The sequence below is a fragment of the Geotrypetes seraphini genome, chromosome 3 (genome assembly GCF_902459505.1).
Source record: "Geotrypetes seraphini chromosome 3, aGeoSer1.1, whole genome shotgun sequence".
Lineage (NCBI taxonomy): Eukaryota > Metazoa > Chordata > Amphibia > Gymnophiona > Dermophiidae > Geotrypetes > Geotrypetes seraphini.
In genome coordinates this window covers 294,880,522-294,897,075 of record NC_047086.1, presented here as the reverse complement: position 1 = coordinate 294,897,075, position 16,554 = coordinate 294,880,522, and the positions used below count along the sequence as shown (strand labels likewise).

The 16,554-nt window shown below is 40.7% G+C and overlaps 1 protein-coding gene across 1 annotated transcript in view; it reads right to left on the bottom strand.

Annotated features, from left to right (window-relative positions):
- RYR2 (ryanodine receptor 2) overlaps positions 1 to 16,554 on the bottom strand; it is a 1,389,277-nt gene that overhangs the window by 519,774 nt on the left and 852,949 nt on the right. Inside the window, 4 exon segments of the mRNA XM_033937646.1 lie at positions 1,094 to 1,263; positions 5,034 to 5,154; positions 9,705 to 9,804; positions 14,012 to 14,198. Coding sequence (XP_033793537.1) covers positions 1,094 to 1,263; positions 5,034 to 5,154; positions 9,705 to 9,804; positions 14,012 to 14,198 — 578 coding nt within the window.

The following is a 16,554-nucleotide window of genomic DNA, read 5'->3' as shown; positions in this document are numbered from 1 at the left end:
CATGCATGTCTCTGGCCACCAATAAACATAGCAGAAGCTCTCAATGCCATGTGATTAAGCCATTAACGTTCCCTCCCACTAGCGAAGGGAGGGAATATGTCTTAAAACTCTCCAGTACTGTGCACAATGCTTGCAAGTACATGACCTTGAAGAACTGGTAAAAAGTTATGCTGGAAGTTAGTACAGCATCCAGAAAGATCTTGCTCTCAAAAGGCTTCAATGTCCAAGCCTCTCTTCTTGAGGCACTGAAGAGTGCATCTTGGAACTCTTGGCTCTTTTAAGAGCAAAACCAACCACCTTCACAATTCTATACTTAGAGTCAACCCTCTTATTGGTAGGAGATACAGAGAAGGGGCCTCCCCCATTCTTATCTGCATGTCTTTAAAGATTCTGTGAAAAGACACTATTGCAGCTTCCTGTGGGGGTAAGTAGGGTTGAAAAATTGGATGATGTCCAATACTTCTACAATACCTTCCACTTCTACCTCATCTATCTTTAACTTAAAACAAAATCATTAGAGTTCTATAAGTGAGTATTTCCTTCTCTTATGTATAGGAGACCATGCTGATGGAAATTCAATTGAATCTTAAAACAGAAAAATGAAGGCAGATAAAGATCATATGGCCTATTTAGTCTGCCTATAGTAGGGTTAATGAAAAGGCTTCTCCATTCAATTATTCTACACTGTATTGTTTGCTGAAATATGAAGTATTCACTGAAATGTCTATTAACTGTTGTAAATAGCTGAAGAGCATATCTTTTAAAAGTAATGGCATCAATATTCAGTTTCCAGTGCTGATGTTTAACCTAATATGTATATTAAGCATTTCTATCCACATAGATAATGGCACTGAATAAACACAGTGCTATGACCTTTTTCACATTATCTACCTCTATCTGGATAACTTTTTGGCTTTACCTGACCCATACCTGACACACTTTTATATAAGTATGTCCATTTAGTGATTTAAATGGCCCAACACTATTCATATAACTTTGAAAAGCACATGGATAGCCTAATTATGTATTTATGTATACTTGGTTTTGAATATAAGACCTATTGTGGAAGCAGCAATTAAAGTTGATTTCTTACTGTGTCTAAGGAAGCAGCAGCGCGGAGATCAGGCAGAAATCCAACCTCAAGAAGATGAAGGAGGAAATCCTGATCTTCAATTCCATAGACCCTGTCCAAGAATAGTACCATGGCTGCTTTGTGATCTGGACAAAACCCTGCTGACATGTCTGGTTCCACCACAGTACCCTCTATGAAAAAATGAAGAAAAACACTGATGGTAAATAACAATTTAGTTAAGGCAGTAGACATAGAAACTTTGAGGGGCAGATTCTCAAAACTAAAATGTACCTTTAATGTGCTCACTAAACCGGTTCCAGCTGGTTTAGCGTGCATGTATTTTAGCAGCGGATTATTAAAATGACTTACTATGGTCTTTTCCGAGTTTTCTAGCAGTCTCTGATACTGCCATGCAAATGTAGTACAACAAGATCATTAATATTAAAATGAGCACTCCAAGCAATTCTCTATAATTGGCAAGTGATTCCCTAACCTCGTTGTGCCACATTTGTGGCAAAATTTGCTAACAGGTCGAAGCTGTTGTTGCCTTACTTTCTGACCAGTGCCTGAGCAACTCCCGACATTCCACTCCCAACAGTGGGAGAGATGCCCAATTGCTCACGCCGCCCCGTAACCCCACACACATACAACACCCCTCATCCCCTGTGCCTCTGATGACCCCCCCGCCCCCTCCCCCTTACCTTGTTTACTATGGCTGGCCCACCTCTTCAAACTAGCGTGCCTTCCCCTCACCGATGCATCCTGGAATGCACCAGGGGAGGGACCTAAGGCTCTGATTTTCCTAGATGCCTTAGGCCCCAGGATGAACTGGGGAGGGGAAAGCCAACATTTTGCATGTTAGGAAATTGTTAAAATCTTTTTTTTTTTCCTCCAAGGCATTTAAATGAGAATAAGAGTTGAGAATTTTGATGCTGCCAATGGATTTTAGTTGATGTCCAATTAGGTGGAAGAATATGCTTGAATTTTGCCTTTAGTTAATCATGCATGGAGGTTTCGTTTTTGAAAAGCAGACCTATGAATGTGATGACGTTTATGCTATAACATATTAGACTATGGGAATATTTTTATGTTTGTCTGTTTAAGTGATTATGAATGTTTTTTTAATTGTAAGCCACCTAAGATTTTAGGTGGATAATAAATAGTTTTAAATAAATAAATGTAGAATGGTGGTGGTAGCATCATGTCATGAGGATGTTTATTATTGGCAGGGACTGGGACGTCTCAGGATAAATAACTGTCCTTTTAAGGACCAAAACAAGCTTTATAGCTTGTTACTCTTACCTATTATTTTTCCCCTTTTACTGTGCTCTTTTCCTCAAAGATTGTAGTTCTTGCCCTTCTTCCCCAACTGTGTGAAGTTAGTCCATATGTTTTGTTTTGTTGTGTGTTTTATTAACCGATTCTGGTTTTGTTTAGTACCTCTAATTTTAACTTGTTTTTAAGCGGTATAAAAAAAAATTAATAAACTTGAAACTTGATAAAAGAGATAATACTACAATGGAGAGGCTAAGGAACAAAAAAGTAACTGGTCAATATTCAGTCTGTAGCAGTCAGCCTCTTTTAAATGCTGATCGTTTGTGGCAAAATTAGCTCCAGATAGATATGCAATGCCGGGCTATGTCCAGGTACCAAGATTGAAAATCCAGGTCCAATTAAGGTTGTGCTGAGCACTGGAGCTTATGCGAGTCACAGCTGGATACTTGTTAATGCTAGGTCTGAATGTAACACAATTCAGATTATATATGATCTATTGCTGGACTATTCTATTAATATTCTGTGCATTACTGAGAGTTGGTTATTGAACTATTTTGACGCAACTGACTTCTCCGTCATTTGTTTCCTACTCACAGCTGCCACTGGTTGGTAGAGGGGATGGGTTGTTAGTAAACAATTACCAGTAAATATTCAGCTGAAAATGGTCAGGTTTTTATTATATGCTGATTGCTACAAAATAAATTAGGTCTCATTATTCAGTGCCAGCATCTCTGCAAGTACTGGCATTGAATAATATCTAGGCTCTGCACCAGACTCTGTCTGATGCATGATTATCGGGTTACGGTCAGAGCTCTTCCACCTCAACCCAGTTAAGAGCTAGCCCTACTCTCACCTTTCCCCCCCCCCAAAAAAAAACAAAAAACATCAGACTCCTTCTGGACCCTTAAGAACAACCTTTGCTCCTGAAGACACCCCTCCCCCCACACACACACACACTTCATTCACCCACCCATATCCCTCCAGGTGTATCTGACATTCCCTATGGACCAGTGGGGGTCATCAAGGCAGGAGTGAACACCATGCTGGCTCTTGCTTTAAAATGGCAGCTGCAATCTCTAGGGAGCTTGAAGTAGGCTAGGAATGGGGGGTTACAAGAGATAGGTGGGTGAGGGAGGTTTAAGGACAGGAGCTGCTCAGAAAATTTAGGAAGCTTCTGCTTTTTGTCAGGGAAGGGAAAAGAGGGATTGTCAGCTTTCTGAGGCATTGGAAAGGGGGTCTGCTCTTTCATGAAAGGTTGAGAAAAGAGAGTCTGTTCTTAGGGGGTTGAGAAGATGATTTGTTCTTATGGGGAAATGGGAAAATGGAATGCTGGTTGTCTGGAAAATCAGGCCATTAACTGGAACACTCCCTATTGGCATGCCTTAGCTCTCCAACAACCTCCTAATGACATGGCCTGATACCCCAACATCCCCACTGGTACAACTGAACATCTCAATACCCCCTCATTGCCTTGGTTTGACATCACCAAACTCTTCTGATGGCATGCCCCCGCCCTCTTAGCAGATCATCTTCTAGTCTCCCAACCCTCTGATATAATGGAACAGATAAGCCCCTTCCTCAATGCTAAGATGCATCCAAAAGATGTCAAGAATATCCTCCTTCACCTCCCAGACCTCCAAAGTACCTCTGGGATTTACTTAGAGGTGATCCCTGGTAGTTTAGTGAGTAAATACTGGGGGTGCTTCGGGAAGGCGGGTGGTGAAGGAGAGTATCCCATCATCTTGTGGGTGAAGCTTAGATTTAAGGGAGAGGCTTATATAGGCTGGAGTGAGTTTGGATAGCAACTTCAGCATTTGGAACCTAGGACAATACCAGGTGGACTTTACAGTCTATGACCCAGAAATATCAAAGAAGAGACAAGTTAATTTAATCAGGTATTTTTAATGGGTATAACTAATGGGCAGACTGGATGGGCCGTTCAGGTCTTTATCTGTCGGCATTCACTATGTTACTATTATATGTTCCATTATTTCAGGCAGTTAGAAAGATTAGAGGGATAAATTTGCCAAGGGAGTCAAGGCAGGCCATTTAGGGGGAGAGTGGTTATCAAGCCATGCCATTAAGGGCATTCGGGTATTGTGTCATGCCATCAGGGGTAACATGGTTTGTGTTCATGTTGTTTGCATGTAGCCTCTTAATTACTTGAATTTTTTTGAGACTTTTATATTTTTTATATTTAAGATAGCCAAGGATCTAATAAGACCTCTGAGGAAGACATTTTTTATTTTGCTAAAAACATGGCCTGTGTTAGGTCATTTGTATTTTATACATTATTTGGTTTTCATTCCATGGGGGTCACTTGTCACTGTATACATCCTTTGTGGATTGTTTTTAAGATTTTCTGGGATGCTTATTATACTACAAACTGGTACATCCAATCTTCTGTTCCACAATCTTTTGTTGTTTTAAATGCATGGCTATTATCGAGCATGACTCCTTCTGCATTTACCACATAGATTTTGCACTTACCACATGTTAATTTTGGATTAACATATGCACCTTTTGTTGATAATAGATAATTCCACTGAAAGATAACTTTTTAGAAATGTTGTACACCTACTTTTGGTTCAGAGCAATCTGTGGCCCTTTATTCCTTCTGCTAAATGGCAATGTGAGATGCTGTCAACAGCTAATAATGTTGTTCATCTTCTGACTGCTTATATACCTTTAGCTATTGTTGGCATCTGGAAAGAAAGGTTGATCACCCCAACCAAGTCTTCCAAAGGAATCAATGAGCGCAGGATGGATCTTATTCTAATGGCTTCACCTTTCCCAGCATGAATGAGCTGGAAATTCAAAGAAAGACAAAAACAATAAAATCTTTGGCACACATAGGTTAAATTTGCCACATTTTGTGTTGCTCCTTGTGATCCTGGGCAAATCAATTAACACTCCATTACCCCAGATTGTGAGCCCATCGGGACAGATAGGGAGAAATACTTGAGCACCTGAATATAAACCACTTAGGCAATAAGTGGTCTATAAATAAGAACATAAGAAGTGCCGCTGCTGGGTCAGACCAGTGGTCCATCATGCCCAGCAGTCCGCTCACGCAGCGGCCCCCAGGCCACAGACCAGTGCTCTAAATGAGTCCAGTATCACCTGCGAACAGCCCAGTTTAGCAGAAACTTGTCCAGCTTAGTCTTGAAACCCCGGAGGGTGTTTTCCCCTACAACAGACTCCGGAAGGGCGTTTCAGCTCTCCACCACTCTCTGGCTGAAGAAGAACTTCCTTACGTTTATACGGAATCTATCCCCTTTCAACTTTAAAGAGTGCCCTCTCATTCTCCCTACTTTGGAGAGTGTGAAAAGTCTGTCTTTATCTACTAAGTCTATTCCCTTCAGTATTTTGAATGTTTCGATCATGTCTCCTCTCAGTCAACTCTTTTCAAGGGAGAAGAGGCCCAGTTTCTCCAATCTCTCACTGTACGGCAACTCCTCCAGCCCCTTAACCATTTTAGTTGCTCTTCTCTGGACCCTTTCGAGGAGTACTGTGTCCTTCTTCGTGTATGGTGACCAATGCTGGATGCAGTACTCCAGGTGAGGGTAAATCCTTCCTCCACTTTTAAAATCTCACTCCACTGGCTAAATATCTGTGCCCAAAAACACTGAGTGGTAGATATTCAGCCCATGGTGGTCTGTGTTGGGTTGTTGTTTTTTTTAATTTAATTTTCTATACTGTTCTCCCAGGTGAGCTCAGATTTACATGAATTTACTTAAGCATTATTCCTCATCTATCCCAGCAGGTTTACAATCTGTCTAATGTACTCAGGGCAATGGGGACATTAAGTGACTTGCCCAGTGTCACAAGGAGCAACACAGGTTTGAACCCACAACCTCAGGGTGCCGAGGCTCTAGTTTTAACCACTGCATCACACTTATTTTTGAGTGCATAGATATATTTTTTGTATTTTATTGAACTTTAGAACTGAAAACATTCTTTGGTTTTAAAAGAGTCACCTAGTCAAATATTTAACTGTGGTTCTGGATATCCTGAAACAAAGTTAGTATTAAGCTGAAAGGCATAATATGTTTGAGGTTTGAATATTATCACTAACTATAATGGTGTCATCAATGTAAACTTGATCAACGTGAATGGTAAATTAGCTTTAGTATTCATTTATATTTACATTTTATCTACCTTGTTTAAATATAAGATAACAACAATTGTTGGACATACCTATTTAGTTTTCTTTCACCCTCAATTTGTTAGAAACATAGAAATAAATTGAGGGTGAAAGAAAACCAAATAGGCATGTCCAATAATTGTTGTTATCTTATGTTTTAACTAAGTTGCAACAAATAAATACAAATAATTATATTAAATGCTGATAGCTATGGGCAGAATTAGCCCCAGCTATTCAATGCTGGGTCATATGTAGGCAATGGTACTGATTATTGGGTGCTAATTTTGGTGGAGCTGGCTGCCAGAGCTTATGCAGGTGTCAGATAGTATTCAGTCAGTGCCCAACCATGAAAATTATACATGGCCCAGCTGATTATCCTCCAGGACCTGTACAACTTTTAAAAATATTTTTTAGCCTCTGAAATCCCCCTTCCAACCAATGCAGCCCCCTCCCCCCAGCTAACGACTGTTATAATGCCACCCCCTATCCTCCATGGAATATTCCCCCACGTCCCCCATCCCAAGCCTACCTGATACCCATGGTGATCCTGCGAGGGTGATGGAGGCAAAATCAAAGCACACTCACTTCTGCCCCTTGCGGTTGTCTTCAAAAAATGGCTGCTACGCTCTCTCACGGCCGCTTGCAGTATTATAGATATCAGATAGGCCCGGGGGTGAGGGTTGGGGGAACATCTGGAAGGGAGAGGGTTTGTGACCATCACTGGCTGGGGGGATAGTGAGACAGCAAGAAGAGCTGCATCAGACAGAAGAGGGATTTCAGAGACTAAAAATATTTAGGTTAAAGGTCCCAGCTGATATTCAGTGCTGGGACCTGCATAGCTAGCCTGGCCTATTCAGGACATTTTTGAGCTGTCCTAACTTAATTGGGTTAGCTACACGGGTCCCAACACTGAATATTACTGGCACCCGCATAACTGCTGACTCCTCCCCAGTGCCGCCTCCTGCACCACCTCTGACCTACCCATTAAAAAAAAAAAAGGACAATTCAGCAGCAATGCCTTGTTAGGAGTCGCTGAATATTGCATAGTTGGGCAGCCCCAGGTTGATTTAAGTAGATTGGAGCCTTTCCTACCCGCTTAAATTGCTCAGAATATTGACCAGTGAGTTGCAAACTTAGATGGTTAAAAACAGGGTCTGGTTAAATTGGACTAATTGCAGTGCTGCAATACCAATCCTATATAGTTCATTTAACCTTCCCTTCTCATTGCTCCCATATAATATTGGCCTATGCATCCCTTGCTCCACCCCTGCAGGAAAATGGATGTTTCACTGGATGAGGATTGCATTTAGGTGCATCATTTTGTATTCCCCAAGATAGCTGGCATTAACAACTCATAAATGACGTTAATTTAAGTTAATTGAATGTTGGGTGCACAAGTTGGTAGGGGGGATCTGCAGGGGAGGGGGGTAGTGGGGTCCAGGTGGGTGTGGGTGTGATCTTTCCAGGGGGGGATATCAGCAGGATGGACTGGGCATCCCTCCTGCCAGCAAACATTTGGGAGGTGGGGGTGTCAGCAGGAGGAACTGGGCATCCCTCCTGCTGGCGAACTTTCATGGGGGTGGGGTATCAGCAGAAGAGATTGAGCATCTTTCCTGCCACGATCATTTTGGGGGGATCACGGCGGATTCAGGTAGGAGGGACTTGGCATTCCTCCTGCCGCGATCATTACGGGGGAGGGGGAGAGATTGCCTGGGCTGCTGAGCTGATCACGGCAGCCGTGATCTGCTCGGCGGCCCGATCTGGAACTTATACCTGCTTTGACTTGGTCTAAGTCAAAACGCATAGGTTCCATTCAGGGAACCGGTCAAACTTTTCGATTATGACTGCCGGACGACAAAGTCTAGGTTGGCCCACATCCCACCCACCTTCCGCCCTACCCACGCCTCCAAAAATGCCCCTTTTTGCTCTGGGCACACAGAGGAAGGGAAAAGGCCTAAGCTGGTTTTAGATACGTCTAAAACTCTGTTCGATTATCGGTACTTGGACAACCTGACTTTCTGATCGTCCAAGTGCCAATTTAGGTGGGTGTTCAGACGTATTTGTTTTTTGATTATGTACCTCATAATAAATGAAGGAAAAGAACAAACTCCATTAGAAATAAGAAAATGCAATCATAAAATTGCACTTCTAGTCTTTAAGCCCACATCTAGAGGAAAGAAAAATCAGTGTCAATAATTAGAAAGTGAAATCTATCCAGGAAATAAAGGGATAGAAAAGCCCAACCCTATCAACAAGGAGTCAATCATTTATAAATAAATCCAATTATTCTCTTTTCGTGATCTATTAAAAATATTTCCAGGGATGAAGGATAGAAAACCCAAAAAACTATTTCCCTTGACAGCATATCAAATAATTACATGGAAAATGCAAAAGAAATGTTGCATCTAAGGAAAGATTTTCCTTCCTCCTGAGTTGAGCGAATAACATCTGGAAAGATTTGTATAGTCAGATTTTTTTAAACCCTGGGTGCACAGTTTCAAACCTGTCACTAGCATTTGGTTTTCAGCAAAAGAACTATGCACATTAAGGGCTCCTTTTACTAAGCCGTGTTAGGGCCTTAACGCGTGGAATAGCGCACGCTACATTATCGCGCGCGCTAGACCTTAACGCCAGCATTGAGCAGACGTTATTCTAGAAACGTAGCGTGCAGTTTAGCAAGTGGTAATTTTGTACGTGCGCTAAGAACGCTAGCACACCTTAGTAAAAGGAGCCCTAAGTTTCACTCAATGATAACAGATGCTAGATCATTCAGTGTATCCGATTGTTGCAATTATCCAGGTCTTACCGCATCGGAGTAGGTAGAACCGACATTTCCGCCATCGTGCTGCGACTTTCTTCAGGGTGTGCTGTGAGGTCTGCAGTTTGCCTTTCATATAGTGGGCCCCCAAATCTGATTAGCTGGGGCTTAAAGTGATTTGAGACAGGAAAAGTCCATTGGTCACAAATTTGAATTTTGGTGGTGAACTGCAGACCTCAGAGCACACCCTGAAGAAAGCCACAGCATGATGGCTGAAACGTCAATTCTATCTGCCCACATGCGGCAAGACCCGGACAAGTGCAACAATCGTGACGCCAGCCACGGAAGCCTAAGAGAACATTCAATATATCCATTCAAGAAAAGCTTAGATTCTAATATTAAATAGATAGTTTCAGGTTGGAAAGTTTCTATGTATGAAGAGCCCAGCTTACGTGCATTTCAGGAGCACAGCGTCCTAAGAGGTCAATTAGAGCAGCATAAAATGTCATGATAGCATTCCCCATGTGGACAGTATCATCTTCTTCCAGCTCTCTGGTTTGGAACAATAAAACAAAGAGCAAACATAAAAATAAAATAAACAAAACCAATGAACTGCATCAAATGTGAAATATTTATGTTTGACTGAATGCATCCTTAGCATATTCCAGTTTGGGGTTTATACCTAGTGCCTAGAACTGTTCTGGGTATGGCGGTATACAAAAATAAAGTTATTATTATTATTATTCATCCAGTTATATTCAACTTCCTCTTAACAACAAATCCTGTGAGAGACTTTTGAGCTTTAGAAAAGCAATAAAAACCTACTTCTTCAAAACTGATTCTCTCCCTGTACATGCTTCAGGCTCCAAGTGTTTGCAAATCCAGAACAACTGAACTAGATGCATCTGACTAAAACTACATTGCCTTAGTCTTCTGTGCCTTGTTGTTAATTGTTATATGCCTTGTTTGCTAACTGTTATATATGTTATCATGTAACCCGTTCTGAGCTCCTTGGGGAGAATGGGATATAAATCAAAATAAATATTTCTCTTTTTTGCTAATAGAAGAAATTTTTCTTGAATAAAACCCCTTGCAATAGATATCTGCCAAGTTCTAACACCACTAATCAGTGAATCAGATGTGGAGCAAGCCCTATAATTGATGTGGGTCATGTCAGTTGCAAGAGGCCAAATACGTCAATTCAAACACTTCTAGGATAATCACCGGGGGGCCTTGCAGATTTGACAGGGTTACCCCTTAGAAGCACAGTGCTATTTCTAGATATGTGCCGGTACTCTGGTTTATAGAATTTTACAGGACCAAGCACCAAGGTGTCTGATTCAGTTAATCAAGCTACCCACAGTAAACTAATCTGTGCGAATTAAGGATGGTTTTTCTTTATTATCCCTCAGCTAATTCTTTAAAGTCTAAGAAATATTATGCTGCTACATTTACTTTCCAAATGGCAAAATGCTGGAACACTCTTCCGGTTCACCACACAATTGTTTCCCACGTACTCACATTTATAGGACCCCCAGGGATCCCTGAAGAAGACTTTTTGTTGAAACGCGGACTGTGTTGGGTCCTGTATCCCTAGCGGACTAGGTCCTTTAAGGCTCTTATGTGGATGAGTTTTTTTGGTTTTGTCTGATTCAGTTAATCAAGCTACCCACAGTAAACTAATCTGTGCGAATTAAGGATGGTTTTTCTTTATTATCCCTCAGCTAAATCTTTAAAGTCTAAGAAATATTATGCTGCTACATTTACTTTCCAAATGGCAAAATGCTGGAACACTCTTCTTTTGTATATTAGGCCTGAGGTTATTTAAAGTTTAGAACATTAATGAAAGCATTCTTATTTCAAAAGTTCTTTGGTTAATTATTAGTTAAAACTATGTACAGTATTTTGTATTTCACTAGTTTTCTTGCATTGTAATCCATGCAGACTTTTTGGGGGATTGCAGAGGTATAAGTATTGTATTGTATTCTAGTTATTTTCGCCAAAATATACAGCAGACAAGTAAGTGAGAATATAGTAAGACTTATTCTGACAGATTCCATTCTGTTTCATGACCCACATCTATTGTTTTTGAAGATTAGAAATATAGAACTCCCAGGTCCCAATGCACAAAAGGTTTCCACACCAGTAAGACTTGTTAAAGCAGTCATACTGGCACGGAAAATATCCTGCCAATTCTCAAAAGGGTTATCCATGGCTGCTACCGATCCTCATAGCAGCCACTGACAACCCTATACAAATGCATTGCAAGGAGCTCATTAGTTTTTAAATGAGCACTCCTTGCGATGCACAAAAGGAAACGCCTCCCCAAAAGGTTCTTCGACAAAACCTTCCCCTTCCAGGCGGCCAAACAGAACCCATGGCTAGCCCAAATTATGCTCGAGGCCCCCACCTACCTCGATTTCAGAAAACTTCTCAAAACTCATTTATTCCACGGACAGAATCCCTAATCCCCCTTCTGCCACTTCTCTCACCCCCTCCCACCAACGATCTGAACTCTCCCTTTACACCTTCTTATTGTCATATCCCTACCTAACCCCAATGACTTGTACAACCCCTTCATGCTTACCTCAACGACTTCGTTGCTTGTAAATCTGAATAATTGTAATTCTTGTAAATCTATTTAATTGATGTGAACCGCCTAGAACTCCCTGGGTATGGTGGTATACAAAAATGAAGTTATTATTATTATTATTACAAAAGAATCAGGACTGAAGTTTTCTGGCAGCTCTGGAACTGCCGGTAGATGCTGTTTGTGTGTTGTATGAGTGCACAAACCATGCACAAAAGCTGCCCCAATTTAAAAAAATAAAACATAAGTGACTTTTTGGGGGGAATGAGTGCAGCTGTTGTGCGTGGGTTGTGCACTCACACAACACATGCACAACAGCTGCATCCATATTGCACGGCTGAAATTAAATTAAAATACTTGAGGTGCCAGTGCTGCTGGGAGCAGGCCACCCAATATAAAATTGGAAAACTACTAACCGCAAACAGCAAAGACATCACAAAAGGCTTTTTTGTGTTGTTCTGCATTTCAGTCACCTCATCTCTAATTGGCTGTTGCATCTGAAATTCCTGGTATCTAATTGTCCCCAATCTCCTGCGGCGTTGATTGCAGAATGTTCCCTGATTGACAGCTGGACTGGCCGATGCCAATCCCCCCCTTACCAAGCTATTCCGTACAAATTGCATGCAATAAATTTGCATGCTATTTGGTTTGAGCATAGCCCGTCAAAGCTAAATCGCTCCCAACCCGATATTTATTGGGTTGCAGGAGCTTTGAGCATCGGGGCCCCAGAGTTTAGAGCTACTAATTGATAGTAGGTTCCTTTCCTTTTCTACTCTCCTAGAAACTGTCATTGCAATTTTTTATTATAATTTTAATGTAATGGCAGGGAGGAAAGTTGGGAATGAAATGTTTTAAGAGACCAAAAGCTTAGGGTTCCTTTTACAAAGCTGCGCTAGGGCCTTAACACGCGGAATAGCGCGCGCTAAATTGCCGCACGCGCTAGCCACTACTGCCTCCTTTTGAGCAGGTGGTAGATTTCCGGCTAGTGCACTATAGTGCGCGCTAATCTGGTGCATGCGATAAATCCACTAGCGTGGCTTTGTAAAAGGACCCCCTAATGGAACTGAAATATGAAGAATAATCTGTTTGTTTTTTCTTTGCATATAGCTTCCTGCGGACCCAAGTTAATTACAAGCTAGAGTGTAGACAACCGCATTTTCCTCATTATCCCCCCTTTTACAAAGCCGTAGCGTGGTTTTTAGCGCCAGCCGCAGTGGTAACAGCTCCGATGCTCATAGGATTCCTATGAGCAACAGAGCTGTTACCGCTGCAGCTGGCACTAAAAAACCACGCTACGGTTTTGTAAAAGGGACAGTATATCTACCACGGGTGAATATTTCATATAATGTAGACATAATAAATCTCTTTGCCTTCCCATACTTGAATCTACTCTTATCTCTATCAACATATCAAAACAAATAGTGAAATCCTAAGAATGCACTGGAATGACAGCTTGGTTGCAAACACAAAACAAATACCTCAGAATTAATCTGAATTATGTTGCTGTATATAAAAGAACAGTGCATTTTTCTTTTAAATGAAATATACTGCATGACAGCAAATGTCCTAGAAAGAATATTAATTTTAGCATCGTGAAACATTAATAGAAATACCATGGAAGAATTGCATTATGGGTGTTTTCCATTTGTTATAGGAGAACAAACAGGAGAAACCGCCTCCACACCAGTGAATAGCAAGAAATAACAACAAAGAGTTTCACTTTCACTTTGTTGCGGCTATCAGTACACTGTCTTTTCAAGCGTATTTCTCATGGTTCAATGTCAACTGAATAAACGAAAAGAGTGATTTAATTACAAGACACCTGAGGTAGATTCTTCTTGGGCCGAAACACAAATCATGTCAAATATATCAGAATAAAAGACTGAGCACCAATTGGTCACCTTCGTTGTTGTGTCTTCCATTTGTCGTAACTAGAATACACCATGACAAGTTTGCAATGAAGAGCAACTACTTTAAGAAAGATATTGTAAAAACTGACTTCTTAAAGAAAAATCTTGATAACATAGTTTAACGAAATTAGTGGGCAGCCACTGTTAAGGTTCACCACAGAGACAGAGAAGCATTCCAATATCTGTGGCCAGTCACAGTTATCGACCATTTTTGAACTGTTTACAATGCAAGAGAGTAAAACATTTCCACTTGACCTACAGAGTTTTACTAGATCCATTAATTGGTGATGGACCATCCCTGGTAGGATCTTCTGAGATTTTGAGAGCTTCCTCCATAGCTGCAAGTAGCCCGTTGCCTCCTTCTCCCCTCAGAGCTGGACCAAAACACTCAGGACGACGAATAAGCAGTCTCACTACAACATTGGCATTCTCTTCAACACTCTCTCCTGGAAAATAATGCATAAAAAGACAAAAGATAGGTTTATTATATTCTAAATCTCCAGTAGTGATGGACTAAAGAATACTGACCTTCCAGAGCCAGATCTTGCAGGGTAAGGAGAATGTTTACAGAAATGTCCCTGACTGAATCTGGAATGCTGTTCCAACACATGCAAAATCTGTGAGATTTCCATCAAAACTGGAAATGAGAATGGAGGACATTTGTATGGGAATATTCACACATATCTGCTCTTGGCACTGAAATGTTTGTGTCCTCTTTTTAGAATTACCACCATGGAGCTGTTACACTGAAGCCCTTGCACCTAGTTCAGAATGTGATAGTGAGATATGAAATCATGGCTCACCTCACATCGTATTTTATAGAGCTACAGTGGCTTTCAGTGAGCTTCATATTCATTTTAAAAAAATCCCTTATTTTATCTAGAAGTGCACAGAGTGGCAGATGTAGCTCTGGCTGACTTTTTGGGCAGACTCGATAGATCGTTCAGATCTTGATCTGCAGTCATTATCTATGTTCCTATAAAATACTACACCATTAAATGTCCCTACTATTGCTTTCAGACGTCATCAGAATGGACAATTATTACATGATAAAGCCTGCTCACTGCATTCAAAACATTTATCTCTAGAAGTTTCAGATCAACTGAATCCAGCTCTTAGGTTACACAACAGGCTGTAGCAACAGAAGTAACAATACAGATTCAAACAAATAAAAGATTTAGAGAAATGCGCTTGGGTGAAGAACTGTCCCAATGCATTTATGTACAGTAATATTAAACCTACTTATTAAATGCTTGTTATTCTTTAATAGGGTAACCCAGATGCAATTACACTGCCTACACTTTTAATTAAGCAATAATATTTTTAATCAGCAGGGCACTTTTTGAAAGTTACTGCCCTATTTGGAGGAGCTACCATGAGCTTTTAACTGAACCAAGCATTCAATTACTTTTTATAGGAAGGAATAATGCATTTGATTAAAGCTAAAAACTGGATGCTTTACATTTTCAGCTAGAAAAGGAAGAAATGCTATTGAAGATAGGCACAAAAAGGAGGGTGGATGGGAAGTACTTAGTGCCCTTATTCTGGATATTTTCAGCTCTTATATGAATAAAATTGAACAATTTAGCTCAATCCGTGCACTACTAACGTCTAAAAATCCAAGGGGCCCTTTTATTAAGCTGCTTTAGAAAGTGGCCTGCACTATATTTAGCACATAGGTTTCCCACACTATGAGGTTTCTTCTAGTATGGCTGTAAATGGCTGCAATTTATTACCCCCCCCCCCATTAATAGCCATGCTCTTATTTCCCAATTAGTGCATAACCATTAGCACGTGAGCTCTTATTGCCACCTATTTTGTATTTGGTAAGGGCTCCCGCGCTAAACCTGTGCTAATCAGTGTGTAGTAATGCCCACATGAACATAAGAATAGCCTTACTGGGTCCATCTAGCTCAGTATCCAGTCTTCACGGAGGCCAATCCAAGTAACAAATACCTGGCAAAAAAACAAATAACAGCAGCATTCCATGCCACTGATCCAGGGCAAACAGTGGCTTCCTCCATGTCTGGCTCAATAGCAGACTATCGACTTTTCCTCCAGGAACTTGTCTAAACCTTTTCTAAAACTAGCTACATTAACCGCTCTTACCACATCTTCTGGCAACGCATTCCAGAGCTTCTCTGCATGAAAAAATATTTCCTCCTATTGGTTTTAAAAGTACTACTCTCTAACTTCATCGAGTGTCTCCTAATCTTTGTAAATCTTGATGCAGTAGAAAATTGATCTACTTGTACCCGTTCTACTCCACTCAGGATTTTGTAGATTTCAATAATATCTCCCCTCAGCTGTCTCTTTTCCAAGCTGTAGAGCCCTAACCTCTTTAGTCTTTCCTGATTAGAACAGAGCATGCCTACACTCTGCCTCCAAACACACCCCCTGTTCTAAAAAATGAAATCTATTTTTTAGCATGTGGGTAGCACTCACCAATCACATAACTACTAGGGGATGCCTAATGTGACCATTTATTTTTTTCATCAAAACGGGACATCTATTAATTGTCAGTCCCGCCCCCAATCCCACCCTAGCCCCGCACCAATCCCGCCCCCAATTTCTTCCATTCATTTTTCATGTATACATAATATCTTATTAATTCATAATGGCAACCATAAAATTTAAAAAAAACACAAAGCACACTATACGCAGAGAAAATGTTAATTATCATTTACATTTGGGGGTTTTCAACGATGGCAAGGCAGATGACTTTAAAATATGCAATGTTACCTCAGTAACTATAGAAAAACAGACAAATATAGTGCAAAATATAGACAACAGATATAAATT